The 21,652-nt window shown below is 38.6% G+C and overlaps 1 protein-coding gene across 1 annotated transcript in view; it reads right to left on the bottom strand.

The window, feature by feature from the left end:
• Positions 1-21,623, bottom strand: part of ATP2A2 (ATPase sarcoplasmic/endoplasmic reticulum Ca2+ transporting 2) — a 56,570-nt gene extending 34,947 nt beyond the window's left edge. Inside the window, exons 1-5 of the mRNA XM_024758493.1 lie at positions 21,339-21,623; positions 20,618-20,635; positions 20,450-20,532; positions 13,146-13,250; positions 8,287-8,425 (exon numbers count right to left, since the gene is read on the bottom strand). Coding sequence (XP_024614261.1) covers positions 8,287-8,425; positions 13,146-13,250; positions 20,450-20,532; positions 20,618-20,635; positions 21,339-21,456 — 463 coding nt within the window. The 5' untranslated portion in view covers positions 21,457-21,623. The remainder of the gene's footprint in view (positions 1-8,286; positions 8,426-13,145; positions 13,251-20,449; positions 20,533-20,617; positions 20,636-21,338) is intronic.
• Between the last annotated feature and the right edge of the window lie 29 nt (positions 21,624-21,652).

The following is a 21,652-nucleotide window of genomic DNA, read 5'->3' as shown; positions in this document are numbered from 1 at the left end:
TCAACAGGTATGGATTAAGTGTTTGCTGACTGTTCAGTCAGGCTTCTCCTATCCATTTTTCTAAAAGCAAAAGAAAAAAAGGCTCATGGCCCCAGCTAAACGAATAAGGCTACATTATCTCAATCATACATCTTTTGAGCCAGAAAGCTCCTTAAGAGGCTACTCCAATTACCCAGTTTTGTAGAGATTAGGTTAATTTACTTTGTCCAGTGTCATATGGAATTAGGATAATAACACAGGTTCTTACATGAATCAGTCATCTTTCTGTTTTACAACTTTATCTTTTCTTTACCTCAAATGCTTGGAAATGCCACTTCATACATGTTACTAAATTTCATTACTGCAAGCTATCAAAAGTGAAACTTTTCTTCCCTTAAATAATCACCAAGTTTAAGAATTATTCTTTTCATTTAAAAAATCCTGAAATTGCTGGCACTACTGCTGAATATTTATTCTTCATTTTAGGAAATATAAAATCAACTTCTCCAGAACCTAAATAAAGCAAATGCAGTTTTATGTTGAGACTCATTTCTATCACCTACATAATCTTAAAATATGATTTATTCCAGAGTATACTACAGGACAGAAGTCATCTGAGGATATTTATGTCCTTGCGCTATTCATCAACTCTGGATTACCAAGATACAAGAAGTTTGTTTTAAACAACGCTGAAGGGATTTCCCTGGTGGCACAGCAGTTAAGCATCCGCCTGTCAATGCAGGAGACACGGGTTCGAGCCCTTGTCCGGTAAGATCCCACGTGCCGTGGAGCAACTAAGCCCATGCACCACAGCTACTGAGCCTGCACTCTAGAGCCCACAAGCCACAATTACTGAAGCCTGTGCTCCTAGAGCCCATGCTCTGCAACAAGAGAAGCCACCGCAATGAGAAGCCCACGCACCACAACGAATAGTAACTCCTGCTCACTGCAACTAGAGAAAGCCCGTGCACAGCAACGAAGACCCAACACCCCCAAAAATAAATTAAAAAAAAAAAAAGCTGAAAATTCGCCTTGAGAAGTCAGTAATATCCCTCCCATGCAAATACTGAAACCTCCCCAAATTCTAAAGTTAAAGAGTTTCATGACTATCATAGCTCGATTCACCTTGATAATATTGGCAGATAATACAGAACACTTAAACACTGATATTCATTTCTCATAAAATTATACCTGATTTTATTACTTTTTTTTTTTTTTTTTGGCGGTACACGGGCCTCTCTCACTGTTGTGGCCTCTCCCGTTGCGGAGCACAGGCTCCGGACACGCAGGCTCAGCGGCCATGGCTCACGGGCCCAGCCGCTCTGCGGCATGTGGGATCTTCCCGGACCGGGGCACGAACCCATGTCCCCTGCATCGGCAGGCAGACTCCCAACCACTGCACCACCAGGGAAGCCCCTGACTTTATTACTTTTGGTTTCCATCCGTCAGAGAAATATTTTCCTGGCATTAAGATAAAACAAAATTATTGTGGCTTCAGAAGATGAACACATGGGTAACTGTCTCCATATTTATACTTGCCAAATAAATTTTATTTGGTTCCTGTATTCTAGATAGTTAGAAGTATACGTATGGTTTTGCTATGCACGGTTACACAATGTCTCCCTGGAAAGGTTATTAGTTGGTATAGCAACATCTAAAATATAATTCCCTTAAACCCCCTCCATCTCCCCCTCAAAAAGCCACCCAGTCTTCAGAAAGTTCAGCAGAACCATCCTATCAGATGTCTTCCAGAAGCTAGCAAAAAGAAGTTTATCATCTGAAGTTAGGAGATGATTCTTACAGCCAAACAATGACTACAAAAAGGTCTCTTTCTTTCGGCAAATATCAAAAAAGCAACTCCATGCTCACTTTCATCTTCGAAACAGTTCACAGTATTCTCCAGTTTTTCAATTCACCAGAAAGAACCCTCTCACACTCAATTGCTTAATTTAAGTAATAGTATAAAAGTTACCATGTCTAAGAGCACAATTCATGCCATTTATCCCTTCAGGCCATGTAAGACTTTGACAAGAAATAATTTAGATCTACATTTAGAATTCAAGTTCATTTCTACAGTTTTACAGAACTGAATTATTGGGCTAAATGCCAAATTGCAGGGTCAACTAGATTACTAATCCTAATAAAAGTAGAAGTTAAAAAGCCTCAACGTGTATAGTCTTAAAAGTCTGAATAAAATAAATACCTATTTATCTGGCCCAGGTCAAGCAGTCACAATATGTTTTCCCAAAATGTTCCATATAATTCACTTAAATGCCTTAGGATCACATCTTTCCCAGTTCAGTGACCCACTGGTCCTAGTAATCTAGCAAAACTAACCATTTCTAATTTGGATCTAAATACATAACCACCATGAAAAGTCACCAGAACAGACCAAACAAGAGTATACTGACAACCTAAAGATTAAAATTGTGATCAGGCATCCTCGACATGATAAAGGGCATCTATAAAACCCACAGCTAACATCATACTTCATGGTAAAAGACTGAATGCTTTTCCCCTACGACCAGGAACAAGACAAGGATTTCTACTCTTGCCACTTCTTTTCAACATTCTACTGGAGAGTCTAGCCAGGGTAATTAGACAAGAAAAAGAAAAGGCACCCAGGCTGAAAAGACAAAAATATTTGTTTTCAGATGACATGGTCTTATATAGAGAAAATCTTAAGGAACCCCTGAAAAACTATTAGAATAAAAGAGTCTACCAAGATTGCAAGGTACAATATCAGTACACAAAAATCAACTGTGTCTCTATACACTATCAAAGAACAATCTGAAAATGAAATTAAGAAAACTATTCCAATTATAAATAGCTCCCCCGCAAAAAACAAACAAAAAACGATAAAATACTTAGGAATAAACTTAACAAAAGTAGTACAAGACTTGAATGCTGAAAACAGAGTGTTAAAAGAAACGAGACCTAAATAAACATAAAGACACCCCATGGTCATGGATCAGAAGATTTAATATTACTGTGATGTTTATATTCCCCAAACTGAGCTACAGAGTCAACATTATTCTTATCAAAATCTATGCAGGGTTTTGGGGCAGAAATTAACAAGCTAAACTTAAAATGTATATGGAAATGCAAGGGACTCAGAACACCCAAAATAATCTAGAAAAACAACAAAGCCAGGGGACTCAAATTTAGTTATTTCAAAACTTACTACAAAGCTACAGTAATCAAGACAGTGTGGTACTGGCATGAGGACAGACATACAGATCAACGGAATAATAGTCAATCTGCAGTGGAAAATGAAGTCAATTGATTTTTGACGAGTGTCAGGACAATTCAATGAAGAAGTCTTTTCAACAAATGGTGCTGATACTACTGGATATCCAAATGCAAAAAAATCAAGTTGGACACCTACCTCACACCATATACAAAATCTTGGTGACATGAGATCACAGAATAGCTTCTTAGATATGACACCAAAAGCACAAGCAATGAAAGAAAAAAAAAGACAAATAGGACTCTGTCAAATTAAAAACTTTTATGCTACAAAGGACACTGTCAAGTAAAAAAGAAACCTACAGAACAGGAAAAAAAATTTTCAAACCCTATCTGATAAGCCAGGATATGTAAAGAACTCTTACAACTCAACATTAAAAAGACAGCCCAACTAAACCCAATGGATTTAGACAGTTCTCAAAGATGACATACTAATTGAAAATAAGCACATGAAAAGATGCTCAATATCATTAGGAAATTAGGGAAGTACAAGTTAAAATCACAATGAGATAACACTTCAAGGCTAAAATTAAAAAAAAGACAAGTGTTGATGAGGATGTGGAGAAACTGGAACCTATATACATTGCTGATGGAATGTAAAATGATGCAATCACTTTGGAAAACAGTTGGGAAGTTCCTCAAAATGTTAAACTTTGAGTCACCATAAGCTCCAGCAATTCCATGTCTAGGTATATATCTAAGAGACTGAAAGCATATGTTCACACAAAAATTGTACTTGAATGTTCACAGTAGCATAATAGCCAGAAAGGAGAAAACCACTCAAATACTCATGAACTGATGAATGAATAAACAAAATGTGGCATACCTAAACAATGGAATATTATTGAGCCATAAAGAATACAGTATACACATGAATGAACTATATGATACATGCTACAACATAAATGAATCCTGAGAACAATATACTAAGTGAAAGAAGCCAGTCTAAAAAGGGCATTTATTGTATGATTCCATTTATATGCAATATCCAGAATAAGCAAATCCCTAAAAAAAAATTGTGGTTGCCAGGGACCGGGGAAAGACGGGCAGAGGAAGTGATTGCTAATGGATATAGGGTTTTCTTTTTGGAGGAAGATGTTCTGAAATTAGACAGTGGTTATGACTATAGAACTCTGAATATACTAAAAAACACTTAATTACACACTTTAAAGGAGTGAATATTAATTATGGCATGTGAATTATATCTCAATAAAGCTGTTTTTAAAAGATTGTAAACTAGGCCTCCAACGAATTGATATATGAAATATGTACACATTCACTAAGGATACTGTATATTCTCTAGCAAATTAACTACAGTTGGAAGATAGAAGCAATAAACCACAAAGACTCAGTTTCAATTGTAAAATATGACTAACAGTATGCACCCCACAGAGTGGTTGATGGTTAAAAACCAAGCACTAGCAAGTTTATCACTATATCTGGCACACACTTCAAGCTTTGTTATTACTGAACTTAAGCATAGAGACTTCAAATTATCTATTCTGCACAGAAGCTGCACAATAAGCAGGTTTACATTAGCTAAACCTACTCCATACTTCCGATTTCAAGTTTCATTTATTACTCACTGAGCGCTTGTTACATGCTCAGCAAGATTACAATGATCAGTGTGACACACTTCTGCTTGTTGCCTAGCAGTATGACAATAGTGTTTAATAAAATGTTCATATCTATCTAAAGCTAGTTGCTCATATCTATCTAAAACTAGTTACCACCTCTGTTCAGCATCCCTCAGAATGGTCAAAATTCAAAAAATAGTACTATACAAGAGCCCAATGTCCAAGCATTGCATATGCTTTTAGCAATTGGTATACAGTGGGGGAAGAGTTGGAGGAAAAAAGTGTTAACTATCAGGACCTGTTAGACTCCTCACAAAGGATTCAAAAACAGGTGAAATCGGAATAGGGTTGAGAATGTGTACTGCTTAGAACAATTACTATTGGTAATAAGTAATTCACCTAAGATGAGGAATTTAAGCTCATGTTTTAATATTTTTTTTGAATATTAAAAGAAAGGCAATGGGGCTTCCCTGGTGGTGCAGTGGTTGGGAATCTGCCTGCTAATGCAGGTGACACGGGTTCGAGCCCTGGTCCGAGAAGATCCCACGAGCCACAGAGCAACTAAGCCTGTGCATCACCACAACTACTGAGCCTGCACTCTAGAGCCCGCGCACCACAACCACTGAAGCCTGCGCACCTAGAGCCTGTGCTCCGCAACGAGAAGCCCGCGCACTGCAATGAAGAGTAACCCCCGCTAGCCACAACTAGAGAAAGCCCGGGCGCAGCAACAAAGACCCAACTCAGCAAAAAAAAAAAAAAGAGTCCCGTATGGCTAGAGCATAGGGAGTTGCATAAGATGAAATCACAGAAGCAAGCAGGAGCTATACAATGCAAGGTCATTTAGGGTCAAAGAAAAACATTTATATTTCTGGTGCAAGAGAGAAGCCACTGAAGTGTTTTACCAAGTGAATAAACATGACCTTTAGGAAACTGGCTTCTGTGTGGAAAGAAAACAGTAAAGGAAGGCAGAGGCTCGTTAGGACACAATGACAATGTCAGTGTGAGGTGATGGTGGGACTGGTGTGGTGACTGAGGAAAAAGTAGTAAACAAATTTGGGTGTGTTTTGGAGACAGAATCAACTGGTCTTAGAGACAGAATAAAAGAGGAAAGAATCAAGATGATTCCCAAGTTTCTCTCAGTTAACTAGGTGCTAAGAGTGACTTACTGAGACAGGAAAGACTGGAGAGAACCAGAATTCAGAGAAAAGAGAAACCAAAACCAATTCCTTCAAAAGGGAAGATGATGCTTTGAGGATCAAGGTTACAGTTTCCTCTGACACTGTAAACCACTGCCATCTACTGATGCAAACCAAGGATAAACACTTTGGGGGTGATTTCTCTAAGTTTTCAGATAGATTGAATATACTGAAATAGCTTAAGTAGCACAAAAAATTCTTACAATATCTTAATTTGACAGGCTGAAAGTACATTACCAGACTAAGCTGGAGAACTGGAAAACATACAAAGTCAAAAAGAATCTTGTGCAATATTTAGGTGACCTGCAAGTGCAGCACTGACCACATATATATTTGTGGAAAGACAAACTATCTTCCTCTAATGTTTCCTTCCTCAGTTACTAGCACCATCACCACCCGGGCACCTAAACTAGATATCCTGCCAGTATCTTTGATGCCCCACCCTACTTCACATCCACCCCAATATCTATTAAGTTATCAAAACCTGTTGCTTGGCACCTAAACCTGAGGCTCACTTTTCAAACTACACATGGCTGTAATTCCTTGCCCAAGGGAGATTCAGAGTTAATAGTTTGGGTCGAGACCTGGTAAAAACTTTTAAGGAGGGTCCCCAGATAATTCTGATGTGCACCCTTGCTTTAAAACTCCTACTTATAAACTCAAAATCTTCCCCTCATTATTCTTAATGCTACAGCCTTCGTTATTGTTTGCTCTCATTAGCCCTTACCTATCTCCAGCCTTCCCATTCTGACCTACTTCCTACATCACCACCAGAATTCCCTAAGTCATATTTTTGCTGTAAAATCCATGGTGACAAAATGGTTAAATCTAAATAAGGTGTACAGATTAAAAAACTGATACAATACTGTTATCTACTTTCAGTAGTTAACTGGAATCATATTAAAAGAATGTTCTAAATTTTATAAAATAATCACTCAAGTATTTAGGAGTAAAGAGGCATCATTTCTGCAACTTACTCTCACACAGTTCAGACAAAAATGTGTGAATGTATAGATACAGACTGAAAGAGGATAATGCACATGTGATAACAAACATTTGGAGAATCTGGGTAAAAGCTAAATGGGAACTCTTACTAGTCTTGCAACTTTTAAGTCTGAAATTATGTCAAAATTAAGTTTAAAAAATCCACTGGCCAAAACACTTCATTCTGAGTTGTACTTTTGTTAACACTATTAAGCAAGCTGCTAGGTCATTTATACAAATTTTGCTGTCCTAAGTATAATCAACGTGTGGGTACACAGGCAACACTATTCTTTTACTGGAAGACCTATGACAAGGTAATTTACTTTTGTTTTTCTTCTGTTTTTCGGCTGCGCCAGGCAGCATGCGGGATCTAGTTTCCCTGACCAGAGATCAAACCCGGGCCCCCTGCATTGGGAGGGCAGAGTCTTAACCACTGGACTACCAGGGAAGTCCCGGTAATTTATTTTCAAAGACCAAAACTGTAGAGCACAGGCCAGGAGACTCAGCACTGAATTCTCATTACAATGAGTAAGACAAAGCACAATTTCCCCTCAAGTCAGTGTAAAGGTGTTACTATGAGACAATTCACAAAAAGAAAACAAGTATTCTGAGCTCAGGAGGGTGTGAAAAACCACAATGATTTGAATAACCCAATGTAATAATTCCCCAGCAAAAAGATTACACAGTTCTGATTGGCTCCAGGGGCATTTGGGTTGGGTTGCCTGAAAACATGGCATTGACCTATAGGAAGGAGGACCTTTTTGAGATCTGTGTAGATCTCTGGCATTGCAGTGGATTCACTAACTCTTTAAAGCCCAAACCTAGATTCCCGGCTCAGTGTTATGTCAAAGTATTCTTAAGTAGAGCTTTTAAAGTCATGAGATTACCCTTAGCCATCAACTAGGTTTGACGGTTCTAAGATTGACCTATTTGTGCCAAGAACCAAAACAGGAAAAACTATGTAGCCATTAACTAGTATTCTACAAACTGCTCACTACAACTAACTGTCAAATCAAGATTAAGTTCATTATCTCACCTGCACTAGTGTTCCACAATGTACTAAAAGTAATAAGCACAATAATTCAAAACACCTTGTTTAAAAAAAAAAGATAAACATGAAGGGAGGTGCCAAAACACTTTGAAAATTTTACAGAAAACCTGATTTGTTTGGATAGCACTAAAAATCTGTTAACGTAATTGATACACATGAGCCTAACTTTTAAAACTCTTAAGTATGAGCCTTCAGAAAAGGACTGTATTCAGATATACAACCTAAAATAAAAATGACAAACTCAACTCACCAGCAATTTCTACAATATCACCAGGAACTATGTCTTTAGCTTTAATCCGCTGTACACTCTTCCTGTCTTGTCGATACACTTTGCCCATTTCAGGCTCATACTCCTTAAGGGCTTCGATTGCATTTTCAGCATTTCTTTCCTGTAAAATAGAAAACAAAAGATAACAGTAGTAAATACAGCCTGCCACTGCCAAGTTGTTTCTGGCCCTAGGAATCAAATTTTAGAGTTGTAAACTAAACTTAAAAAGAAAAAACACAGGAGATGCGTATTAATGACATTTATAATAAATGATTCACATCTTAAGGTAATAACACTAGGCCCTTATGATTTTGTATTAAAAATGAAAAAATAAGCACCCGAAGAAGGGTAAGGAGATAAAAATCAATGGCAAGAAGCAGTTATTAGAACCTGCTGTCCCTATGCACACTGGGCAACATGGCCCTCACCTTCAGCTTCACACACTCACATCATTAAATCAATCATGACCCCCATGAAAGGTGATGGTCTGGGGTTGGACTGCCCAGGCTCAACACAGACTTTTGCACTCAAAAGCTATGTGACTGTGGATAACGTGACACACAGCTTTATGGCCTACAAAACCAGGACATTAACAGTACCCACCCTCAAGGGTTGTGAGGATTTACAAGCTATGTGTAAAATGCTTAGATTGTGTTTTGGCACACAGTGAATGCTTTGAGTGATGAATTAAGAAAATCCAGTTACATCTCACAAATTCTAAATCTCTCACCAGTACTAAAGACCAATAAGTGGCCAGAAGCACTGCCAGTCACATACCATATTTACCATAGTATTATATATGAACATGTCAAGACTTAGTCACACACAATTTTTTTTTTTTTTTTGCAGTACGCGGGCCTCTCACTGTTGTGGCCTCTCCCATTGCGGAGCACAGGCTCCGGACGCGCAGGCTCAGCGGCCATGGCTCACGGGTCCAGCCACTCTGCGGCATGTGGGATCTTTCCTAACCGGGGCACGAACCCGTGTCCCCTGCATCGGCAGGCGGACTCTCAACCACTGCGCCACCAGGGAAGCCCGACACACAATTTTTATTTCCTAATTTCAAGATGAAAGATGCAGAATTAAAATGAGCCGTGTTGGAAAAAAAAAAAAAGCTAAGGGAAAGTTCCTTTGGGGGGCGGTGGGGGAGTATGTGTGAAATTTGCCTTTTCTCCTTTTAGAAAATAAGCAATTAGGACTTCCCTGGTGGCACAGTGGTTAAGAATCCGCTTGACAATGCAGGGGACACAGATTTGAGCCCTGGTCCGGAAAGATCCCACATGCCGTGGAGCAACTAAGCCCATGCGCCACAACTACTGAGCCTGCACTCTAGAGCCTGCAAGCCACAACTACTGAGCCCGTGTGCCACAACTATTGAAGCCCTTGTGCCTAGAGCCCGTGCTCTGCAACAAGAGGAGCCACTGCAATGAGAACCCACACTCCACAACGAAGAGTGCTCACTGCAACTAGATAAAGTCCCCACGCAGCAACGAAGACCCAACGCAGCCAAAAATAAATATAAAATAAAATAAATTAATTTTTTAAAAAAAGAAAAGAAGCCATTAGAAGGAGCAAATCTACAAAGCACATGCCCAGTTGAGGTTACTCAGTGGACAAAGGAAATAATTCTTTCATTTCTCTCACATCTTTGCTCTCCAACCTAAAGCTCTTCAGTTTAACATTTGGATAAAATTTATGCTCGATAACATGCAATCTAATTCTTCACACTGTGGTAAAAATTAAGTTCCCAAACCTGCTTAAAGAGAATTTAGATGACACAAAACTGAAAGCTAATGGCATGTGTCTAACTTTTTATATATGCATTCCTGAGAAAGTAAGGAAACCTTAAATTTGGAAAGTTCATGATAAGAATAATTTAAATCCCAATCAGATCTGCTTAAAGAATGAGTCTATCTGTATCACCTTATAATTAACAGAAATACCAGCATATCTAACTCTAATTAATGTCACTGGCTAAAAGGTCCTTCAGGTTAAGTTCAAATGTTACTGATACTGTAGAAAGAATAAATTCTGAGCATTGTTGCTCTTCAATTATTCAAATTTGAAACTACTTTTTCCTCAGGATTTTCCCCCCTGAATTTATGAACTGTGGCAGTTTTATTTCTCCTTCCTCGAGGTCATGTCAGGTAGAGTTTAATTAGACTGACCAAAGTTAAGATGTCCAGGAGCACTGTATTTTGCTTCTATTAAAAATCAGGGAGGGACTTCCCTGGTGGTCCAATGGTTAAGTCTTTGCTTTCCAATGCAGGGGGTGCAGGTTCGATCCCTGGTCAGGGAGCTAAGATCCCACATGCCTTGTGGCCAAAAAACCAAAACATAGAACAGAAGCAATACTGTAACAAATTCAATAAAGACTTTAAAAAAAATGTTCCACATTAAAAATCAGGGGGACTTCCCTGGTGGCTCAGTGGTTAAGCATCTGCCTGCCAATGCAGGGGACACAGGTTCTAGCCCTGGTCCAGGAAGATCCCACATACCGCAGAGCAACTAAGCCCGTGCACCACAACTACTGGGCCTGCACTCTAGAGCCTGTGAGCCACAACTACTGAGCCCACCCGCCTAGAGCCCGTGCTCTGCAACAAGAGAAGCCACCGCACCTTGGTTAAGCATCTGCCTGCCAATGCAGGGGACACAGGTTCTAGCCCTGGTCCAGGAAGATCCCACATACCGCAGAGCAACTAAGCCCGTGCACCACAACTACTGGGCCTGCACTCTAGAGCCTGTGAGCCACAACTACTGAGCCCACCCGCCTAGAGCCCGTGCTCTGCAACAAGAGAAGCCACCGCACCTCAACGAAGAGTAGCCCCCACTCACCGCAACTAGAGAAAACCGGCATGAAGCAACAGAGACCCAACACAGCCAAACATAAAAAAATTTATTTAAAAAAAACAAAAACAAACAACAAAAAACAGGTCAGCTTGGGGAAAAACAAATATACCTAACTTACTATGAACAAAAACTTAGAAGACCTTCTAAGGTTTCCTTTGTTCTAAAAGTTACAACTCCTACCTCCTCCAGTCAAACCTAAATAGGTCTAAATGTCATTCCTCAAACACACTTTGTACCTCTCTGCTCATGCCACCCCCTCTCTGGAATATTCTCCCCAGCTTCCACCCACAAAAGTCCTATTTCTTTATAGTTCCCCCAATTGCTTGTCAGCCTTCCTTGATGACACTGATCAGAAATACATGCCCCACCCTTCCCAAATACTACCTTACACTATAATTATAACTTTCATTACTTCCAGAAAGCAAGAACCCTATAGTATTTATTGCTCATACCCTTCTGTATATTATATAATAGGATATCCATCAAAAATATTACTGTTTTCTTTAAGCTAAGACATATCTAAAAGTCCTGTGAAAACTGCTGTAAAATTTTACTTTGGAGTTCAGATCAGCCTGACCCTGGATATAAATCCCAGATACTCTATGTATGTACTATCTGTATGGCCTTTGATAAGTCAATCACTCTGAACTTCTATGTCACATCTGTCCAATGGGAATATCATCTGCCTTACAAAATCACTCTAAGCATGAAATGGGAATATGTATGAGTTATCTACTATGTAACTGACATAAATTAATTTTAAAATGCATATTACTAACTTGAGAAGGACAATCTAATGCTATATATTGTTTCTTTTGCCTAAATTATTCACAAAAAGATCATTTCTATTTAAATAAAAGCAATTTAAAAAAGTCAAATGTAGCACAATTAAAAATTTCTTCTAAGTAGGCTTCCTCCTAAATGAGCTCACCACGTAAAGGCCTTCATGTTTATTAATAAGATCAGAAGTTTACAATTCCAATAGGATTAAATATGTTTATAAGATGTTTCCACATTAAGAATGACAGATACACTCTATTTTAGTCCTGAAAGAGGTGACTATATCTATCAAACATCTAAAAGATCAATACTTAAAAGATGAATGAGAGGAACTTCCCCGGTGGCACAGTGATTAAGAATCTGCCTGCCAATGCAGGGGACATGGATTCAATCCCTGGGAAGATCCCACATGCCACGGAGTAACTAAGCCAGTGCGCCACAACTACTGAGCCTGCACTCTATAGCCCCCGAGCCACAACTACGGAAGCCTGCGCTCCGCAACAAGAGAAGCCACCGCACTGCAATGAAGAGTAGCCCCCGCTCACCGCAACTTTTAGATATGTCTTAGCTTAAAGAGAGAAAGCCTGCACACAGCAAAGAAGACCCAACACAGCCACAAATAAAAAGATGAATGTGAAATATTAGTCTGGGTTTGTTAAAATATATCAAAAACAAAAACCTAACAGATCCATAGTCTTAAAAAAGTTAAATTCTCAAACTAGCTATCTGCAGACGACCAATCATGCAAATATGGGGCAGATGTGTGATCCCGTTATGTTTCTGTAGTAAAATTAGCTTCCATTCTGTGAATAAGAAAGGCCTGGGTACTGGGCAGTTAAGGGAAAATAGCCAGGAATATGCTCTGAAGGTAAAATTATTTAGGATTTAAACAATTTTTATAGCTAAATACACACACACACACACACACACACAAGGAGAATAAAAGTTTTTCATAGGAAGCAGCTAGAAAATATAAAGAGAATACTGGTTGTCAAATTTTCTGGTTTTCCTTAAGTAGCTTCTTTATCCACTGTTCTTAATTCCATGCTACCATGAAGGATGAGCAATTTTAACAGCAAAGTATATATGCATGAGGTCTAAAATTTTGCCATTAATAGATAAAAGACACATGTAGTTCCACAGATTGTTTTAACAGTTTAAATCACTTACGTAAATTACCAAAATTTTGCACTGCAGGAATTTTTGCTTACCTGCCATACACCCACAATTGCATTGGCTACTAATATAAGTAAAATCACAAAGGGTTCTACAAAAGCTGTAATTGTTTCTTCACCTTCTTCAAACCAAGCCAAAACCTAAAAGAGAAATGGCACGCGTTAGAACTGTAATATGTTCTTACAACAACAGTGGCTGGCATTAAAGGAATTATTATGATACATAAAATCTCTTTTCTTACCATCCTTAGAAACAAAAGGGAGCAAAATGTAATGACATACACAACAAGCTTATATCTTGTTCCCAATAATTCTTAAGACTCAAAACTATAAACTTCTTAATAATACCCTTAAGAACTAATTTATTTTTTCATGTAATAATTGGTTTAAAATCCAAAACTTTTGGGGAACTAAATTCCATTCATTTTCTGTGTATATTTTTCAAAATAAATAAAACAAATTCCTGATTTTGTTAAAGCAAAAGGCAATCATGAAACTTTGTTAATTTGGTTAATATTCACATCAAACAATACCTATGTGGCACAAATTCATAGTAAAAACAACTTAATCATTGACTCAAAATTAGAGTATATAAACTGCTAATGTCCCACGTATTTTCAGTGGTGTTGCTGAAGGTCATTACTGCAAAGTTGTTCTGCGATCAGGAATGTATTCTGAAGGTTATCCTCCATATGATATCTAGTATAGGAACACAGCTCTTCAGAGATGACATAAATCCAAAAATGTTATACCTGGGCACAGAACACTGTCCCAAGAAAAATGAGCAGAGAATTAACTTCTAGCTCACACAAGCCACACTATACTTTCCAACTGAGCAACCCTAAGAAGAGAGAATCCAACACAATGAATCTTAAAATAAACAACGTAGTAAAAGAGGCATCTAAATGGTTAAAAATTTAACAACCAATTTTTGTGGAAAACTGCCAATCCAAAAAGGATGTTAAAGGTATCTTATGATACAGTCTGGGAGGTAAGATTTGCCTTTGCCTTTTAACACTGCTTAAAATGTTTGTATATTCCACAATGAAATCTTTTCTTTAAAAGATCTATTCAGTAAACAATGAAAGCAGTTTGATACTTTTTAATATTGTCAGATATGATGTATGGCAATAATGAAGCCATCTGACAACTACATTTGTACCTAGTGGAATACTATAAAGTGAGCTTTGACACAAACAGCAAACAAACAGAAAGATGATTAAGGTAAGACCCAACATGAATTTTGCAAGTAAATGAGGGTAACGATGAATTAACAGCAAATATCAATTTGTTAGGCAGCTTTGCTCACCACTATAACACCAACAAAAGAAATACCATATCAATTTGAGCAGGAAAAAAAACAGGAGACCCAAGGCCAGGTCCTGAAAGATGCCAATCACCACTGACAGCTAATGAACCAGGGCAAGCAGAACACCAGAATGAATATAAATTGTTCCTGCAAGCTTTCAGCTGGGCATTCCTGGTGTTAAGGCCAGGCCTAATGGCAGGATGAAAACTTCTCTAGGAAGTTATAAATTTTGATAGATGCAAGATCACAGCTGCTTTGATGCTAGCCTTTCAAACATTTGCCAAGGAGAGCTATCAGAAATAAGAAACTTAATTAGCTCTTGGGGGAGAAAAATTGCTCAACTTGAAGAGTAACTAGGACTTTTAGAAAAGGTCAGTGAGGCATTAGCAACTGTAAGATAAGCTTCACACCTTGTTAAATCGGGTATGAATTTCCCTCTTGGCAGATAGGCCAGAGGAACAAACTTAAAGCAATATCCCACATAAGCTGGAACAAAGGAAAAGACTAAAGAAAGCAAGCAGTGACAGGACTATCAAAGCAAACCTCTACTTTTCAAGAAATGTGTGGTTCCTTTGCACAAGTGGTATTTATCCATAATGCAATAACCCTCATCTGTATTATGAAGTAGCCTTTTCTTCCACTATGTGACTTTAAATGTTTATGTGTAAGAAACACAGGCATTCATAGTTATTTGAGCGTTCTGTACAATGTATAATTACTGCCTGATGAGAAACTAGTGGGCAAATCTCTAGTGTGGAAGGGCAGTGCTGAACCTATTTAACACTGACAACTACCAATTTTCTAATATTTAAAAAAATATTTTTAAACCCACAAATAACCCAAAGAATTAAGTGCTACAGCTCAAAATAAAGATGAACTGTATTTCATTTACTGCTAAGAATCAATCCAGTCAATCATGTTCAAACCACATGGTGCAGTCCTTCATGGTTTTGTTCTATTGAAAAGAAAACCTCTCTTGTGTAAATGGGAAGATGCTGCTGACCGATGGAAGATCCCATGAGATGGGGAAGAGGGTAGTGAAGAGGGAAACTGGATGAGTGACAAATTACTATGTCTTATTAGCATTATAGTACAGTCAGTTCATAATTATGGTTACCAGAAGTTATACAAAATATACAGGGGGCAGAGAGAATGTTTCTAAAAAATCTTTGAGAACGGGTTGAATATAAAGGATTATCTGTTTGTATTTCCTTTTGTTGATTATTCTATCCCCAAGGGTCTAGAAGAGTCTCTGGTACATAGTTGATGCTCACTATATATTTACTGAATAAATGCATGAATAAACAAAACAAAATCTCAAACAACGTCTAAGGTACAAGTCCCTACCTGGCAATCTATGAACTTAAACATTAAGAGAGCAAAAAGGTAACCAACCTCATTAACAATATCAAAGGGAAGTGGAAGGAAAAGCTACTGCAGTATAATTTTAGGCATAGTGTTTCTCCTTTCTTTGCTTTGCACTATTAATACAGTAATAGTACTTCTGGGGCTTACAGTATCCAGCTACGGCAAGTTCAAAAGTTTCAAACTTGTCAATCCTATTCAAAGTAAACACTTGCTAGGTTACTTTATTTATTTAATTCCCTGACCAGGGATCGAACCTGGGTCCTGGCAGTGAAAGCACAGAGTCCTAACCACTGGGAATTCCCTTGCTAGGTTACTTTAGACAGGGTAGGGTATCTTCTAATTGTTATACGGAAGACTGATCTCTGTATATCACCATAACTTCTGAGAGTACAGCCGAAAGATGCCAGAGAGCAGGGTTTAATGAATTAAGCAAATTTTAATCCAAGGTAAAAAGGGATGTTCTGGTATAAACTAGGAGACAGTCATGGTACCATGACTCAGTTATCTACACGTTAGGATAATGTGCAGAGCTCTTAACAAGAACTTAAGAAGAAAATGAGAGATCATAAGCACATTCTTAAGACTGAGGGTCTTAAAACATGTATCAGGTCTGCATTCCTCCTTGTATCCTTAGAAATTTACAATACCTTAGGGCAGTCAAACATTTGTTCAATGAAGGAAAAAATTTACATCAAGAAATTTAAAAAGAGGAAACAAATAAGAAAGTATCACCAATAAGTGTTATAGCAATTTTCTGAAGTGAGAAACAAAAATTCTTTCAGCCATTATAAAAAGAATAGTATGAATTAGACTACAGATTCTCTTGTGAACCAGACATAAAGCTTATGTGAAAACACTCTTCAATATTTTCAGATTTGAAAATACAATCTTATTTAAAAGAAAACAAAAAACCCCATATACATTCACCTTTCAAACCATATTTTAAAGACAGGCTCTAAATAAATTACTTAAACCAATCAGTAAACTGCCCATTTTGTCCTTCAAAATAATTAAAAGAAAACACAGGAAAAATTTAAAATCACTACATTATCAAATACTTCTTGAATATATCTTACTGAGAAAACCAAAGTAAACAAATTTCATGTATTTTGAAAATACTACCAACACAAACTCATCCAAATATTTGTTAACTCATCGCAACAAGAGAAGCCACCGTAATGGGAAGCCTGAGCACCACAACGAAGAGTAGCCCCCGCTCGCTGCAACTAGAGAAAACCCACGCGCGCAGCAACGAAGACCCAACACAGCCAAAAATAAATAAATAAATAACAAATTAATTAATTAATTAAAGAGAAGAAGCACTAACCTAGGTTCTAAAAGGAATTAAGAATCCCTTCAAAGGTTCCAGTAGGAAGAAAAGACAAACTATTCAAATGTAAATCAAAGTTGAGAAATGCCCTGGTCTAAGAAAGTTTTATTAGCATTTTAGGGTCAATCTAAGTAACTGAGATAGGGAAATGGGGGTGAAGGGTAGAGAAGCTTATGCAAATTGTGTTACCAGAGAGGACTTTATGATTCTGACAGATGAGACAAATATGGTCCTCACGCTCACTTCCTTCAGGTTAACTGTCACCTTAGACACCTCTCCTGACTGCCCTATTTGAAAACTGCACTCCTTCCACAGGCTCCCCTATTCCGCCACCACCAACCATGTTATTTTTTTCCACAGCACTATCTCCAATCCAACAGTTTATTATATATTTTACTTTTATCTGTCTCCACTAGAACGTCAGCTCCAGGTAAGAGACCGTGTATTTCGTTCCATGCTGTTATCACCAGTGTTTGTGCCATGTACCTAAGGTGCTCAATTCCTAACAAAGCAGGGAAGAGAGAAAAGAACAAGCATTCTAATCAAGCAACCATATGATGCGTTATATGAAGGGCAAAGTTGGTGAACAAGGGGAATGGAAAGAAAAAGTGAAAAGGATAGGAAGGTACTGAATGTCAAGTTAAGGAATTTCTAATGTTACTTCACATACAATGGGAGATACATAGCTCACTTCTTCCAACCCAAGTGACAAGTTTATTAAACTTTATCCCTACAGGTCACAAGTATAAAACATTAATGCTGTTTCTACTTTCTGCCAACGCAAAATATTAACTATGGTTAACAGTTTACTACTTAGATATTTGAAATATATCACTAAAGCCTAGTATTTCTTAACTTGAGCAGAACCTGATGATGTATCATATATAGATTATAAAAACTGCCTATCTGCTTCTCCAAAAGAGCACGTATATTTTACCATTTTTCCTTTTAAACGAATAGGAATGAACTGACTACCACAGAAAACTCAGTGCTCTTTTCAAAGGTAAAGAAACGTGGAATGAAAAGGGTCAAGCATAATGTAGCAGTAGTGCTAATCCCACATGAAGAAAATCAACAAGTTTTATATCTGCAATTTCTTGATCAAACAAATCAAAGCAAATTAAGTTACAGTACTTCCTAAACAATAAATGTTTAAACTTTTCTGTTTAGCAACCCATAAAATAAAAATGTAACATAGTTCATTTCCTAAGCAATAACTCCATGTAGTTACCAAAAAGGTAACTCAAATTTCAACTCCAAAATATAGCTCTAAAAAGCTATAAAAAGCCAACATCCTACCTTACAACAAAATTAAAGCTTTTATTTAAAAACCCATTTGAGGGAATTCCCTGGCACTCCAGTGGTTAGGATTCGGGGCTTTCACTGCTGCGGCCAGGTTCATTCCCTGATCGGGGAACTACAGATACTGCAAGCTGTGCAGCACAGCCAAAAAATAAAATAATAATAATTTAAAAAAAACATTTGAAAATGCCCGAAGATTTAAGCTCCTTACTTCAAAGTAAAACTCACATCATTATTTCAAAATATTAATATAAAGTCACTCAAACTGGCCACTCAAGAGATCCTATACAACCCAAATAGTCAATAGCTTGTCTACTGGAAATAATGCCACCGATGTTACAACACTGCCTTAAATTACACACACAAAATAACGCAATAAAAATTTATTTTATCTCTTCTTGTATATAGCAGCTGATTAACTTCTAAGAGATCCCCGATGACCTTACTGAAGCCCAGTATTAAAACTACCAAGCTTGAGCCTATTTTAAAATTATGTAGCCAGCTTAAACATAAACATTATACTACCTCAAACACATTATTTGTTTTGTTCCACGACAATGTATTGAAACTAATTAATCAAACAGCTCTGTTCCTTTATCTGAATTGGTAAAGCAGCAGCCACTTACTGAAGAGGAATTTTTTTTAACCAACCAAGAAAAACAGACACGTATAAGGTATGGAGTGACTAATTCAGGATGCTTAATGATTTGCTATGATACTCTCTTAATTTTATTCAATGAAAACCGTAGAAAACATTCGTGAGGAATTAATTATTAACGGCTACACATCACTTGGCTAACATGGCATGACATATTAAAGTCTCATGGCAGAATCTGCGTACAGAAACTCCAAAAAAGTTCACCTCTTGCCAAGTTTTTCCCTTCACTGAAAGTAAAGAAATGCCCACTGCTTCGTGTATTTAGTTCTCAAAATAGCCCTCTAGGGTAAGGTTGTCAATAAAGACAGAGGTAGATCCCTGAGGCTTGCATGCTTACAAACACACAAAAATGAAACCTTGAAGCTGTGTCAAGTTTGCAAAGCCTGAAACAAGTTATTGCACTGAGTGAATTTCACTTCCCATCTTGGTTTTTATAAGAATAGAATACTGTACTTTTTAAGAACAAAAGGCATCTCATGCTGTTAGGATTAGGAACATCTGTGTCCTATTCATGACCATTTTTAGGAAAACTTCGAAGTCCAATGCCCAAGAAAAAAATGCAATAAAAAAATCAATATTTAACACGAAAAAAATGTTAATAATAACCTAGAATTATCCTTTCCAACCCCCATCACCTTTCTTCTGCTGTTCTTTGCATTTCACCAGTTTCTTAGCAACCATACAGGACTCAAGCTGGTAAGCACATAGAGAACATGAAAAAAGTTTTTTGTTTTTTTTTTTTTCTTTTAAGATCTAGAACCAATTGTACCAAACCTTGTTCTCTCAACCTAGGAGCCACTCAAGACAGGGGTCCAATTTAGATAAATTTACCACCCTAAAGGTCAGTGACCAAATTTGGTCAACAGTGGTGCCATCACTGCCGTCATCATTCTTGTCACTGTCAGAAACAACTGTCACCTTGCCATTACCAGGAAGGGAGAGCAACTGGAATATTCCTTTTGTAAGTTCTATTTACAGACTACAAAGAGCCCAACATCATCTTAGTATGATCTTACACAACGGAAGAACCCAAAACAGAAAAGGCCTTCCAATAAAGAACTTTTTGATATTAAAAGCTGATAAACCACAAGAATTTATAAGACCCTGCCTGCCGCATTTGGGAACAATCTCTAACTGCACTGCCAATGTCAGACATCCATTTATTTTCTGTACGCGAATGGCTTCAAATGTTTTACTTATAAATTTAAAATACCTAGGGAATCAAAAAAAAAAAACCCAAAAACCCCACACAAAACATGAAGAAACAGCTTAAATCTCCAAATATAATGTTCTCACTCAATAGACATTTGTTTCCTGGTTTTTCATCTATGGTATAGTCTCAACTTTTGGAAAGTAAATTTCTTTATACTTACAAAAGATATACATGCTGCCAACAATAAAATTCTAACTAGTAAGTCTTCGAACTGCTCAATCACAAGTTCCAGCAAGGTTTTTCCTGTTAGAAAGAAACATATCTGTTGTAAATGTCATCTTAAGATCAGCACACAAAGTGGGGGAAGAAACGTGCTAAGATTACTCACCTTCTTCAGCCGGTAACTCTGCAGAATGTAGAAATTCACCAGGCAACGTGTCAAGAGGGGGGGGAAAAAAAACATTTTAGCGCTCTGCCTTTACAAAAATTACTAAATTATCACTGCCTTTGAAAGACGCACCTAGATATATGAACATTCAACCATATTTAACAGAAACCATACCAAAATGGTACCTCAAGAAAATATGCAGTATTTGTTGTATTGATCTACTCCAAAACGTGAAATCTCATCACCACCTAAGTAAGTCTCCTGAAACAAGGAGTCATTTCAGCCCTGTCATCACTTCTGCCAGATGTGTAACTTCGGGTAGTACAAGAACGGTCAGAGGCATTCTCAACTACAACGCCTCATAAACCGGGTAGGGACGAGAAAATGTCTCGCAGGGCTCAACCCAGATGCAAGAGGCTCATCCCTCCCTCCGCCGGGGCCGGCTGCTGCTGGTGAGAAGCCGCGGAGCTAACTGCGTGCGGGGAAGGTCAAGAGCTGGAGCCGCGAGGAAGTCGAGAGGAGGCGCAGACGCGACGCCGGAGCCCCGAGCCTGCAACCCCTCTCCCGCGGGGCCGGCGCACGGGCTCAACCCGCCGCCTGCAGCCCTAGTCAGGCGCGGAGCCGAAACCCACGAGGTGGAGCTCAGTCAGCCATCTTTCCTGGCTCTCGGGCCCGCGCCTAGCCGCGCGGCGCCGCTGCAGCCCCGGCGCCGGGCACCTACCGTTGGAGCCCCATCTCTCCTTGAGCTTCTTGACCTGCTCCAGGCTCAGCCCTGTGCTCTCGTTGACGCCGAAGTGACCCAGCACTTCCTCTACCGTCTTTGTGTGCGCGTTCTCCATGGCTGCGGGGGCCCGGCCGGCCTCGCCTCCAGTCCCCGCGGCCTCCTCGCCTCCGCCTCGCACTCGGGCCGCCGGCTCGTGCCACCCCGGGCGTCCAGGCGCGGACTGGTCTCTCCCCCCTCCTTCTCCTACTCCGGCCGCTTCCGCCTCGCCGGGCGCTAAATCACCCCGCACCTCCTGCCCCAGCAACCGCCCC

The sequence above is a fragment of the Neophocaena asiaeorientalis genome, unplaced genomic scaffold (genome assembly GCF_003031525.2).
Source record: "Neophocaena asiaeorientalis asiaeorientalis breed wild unplaced genomic scaffold, Neophocaena_asiaeorientalis_V1.1 scaffold77, whole genome shotgun sequence".
In the NCBI taxonomy this organism is placed as follows: domain Eukaryota; kingdom Metazoa; phylum Chordata; class Mammalia; order Artiodactyla; family Phocoenidae; genus Neophocaena; species Neophocaena asiaeorientalis.
The sequence above is the reverse complement of the archived record's forward strand: the minus strand, read 5'-3'. Positions and strand labels throughout refer to the sequence as shown.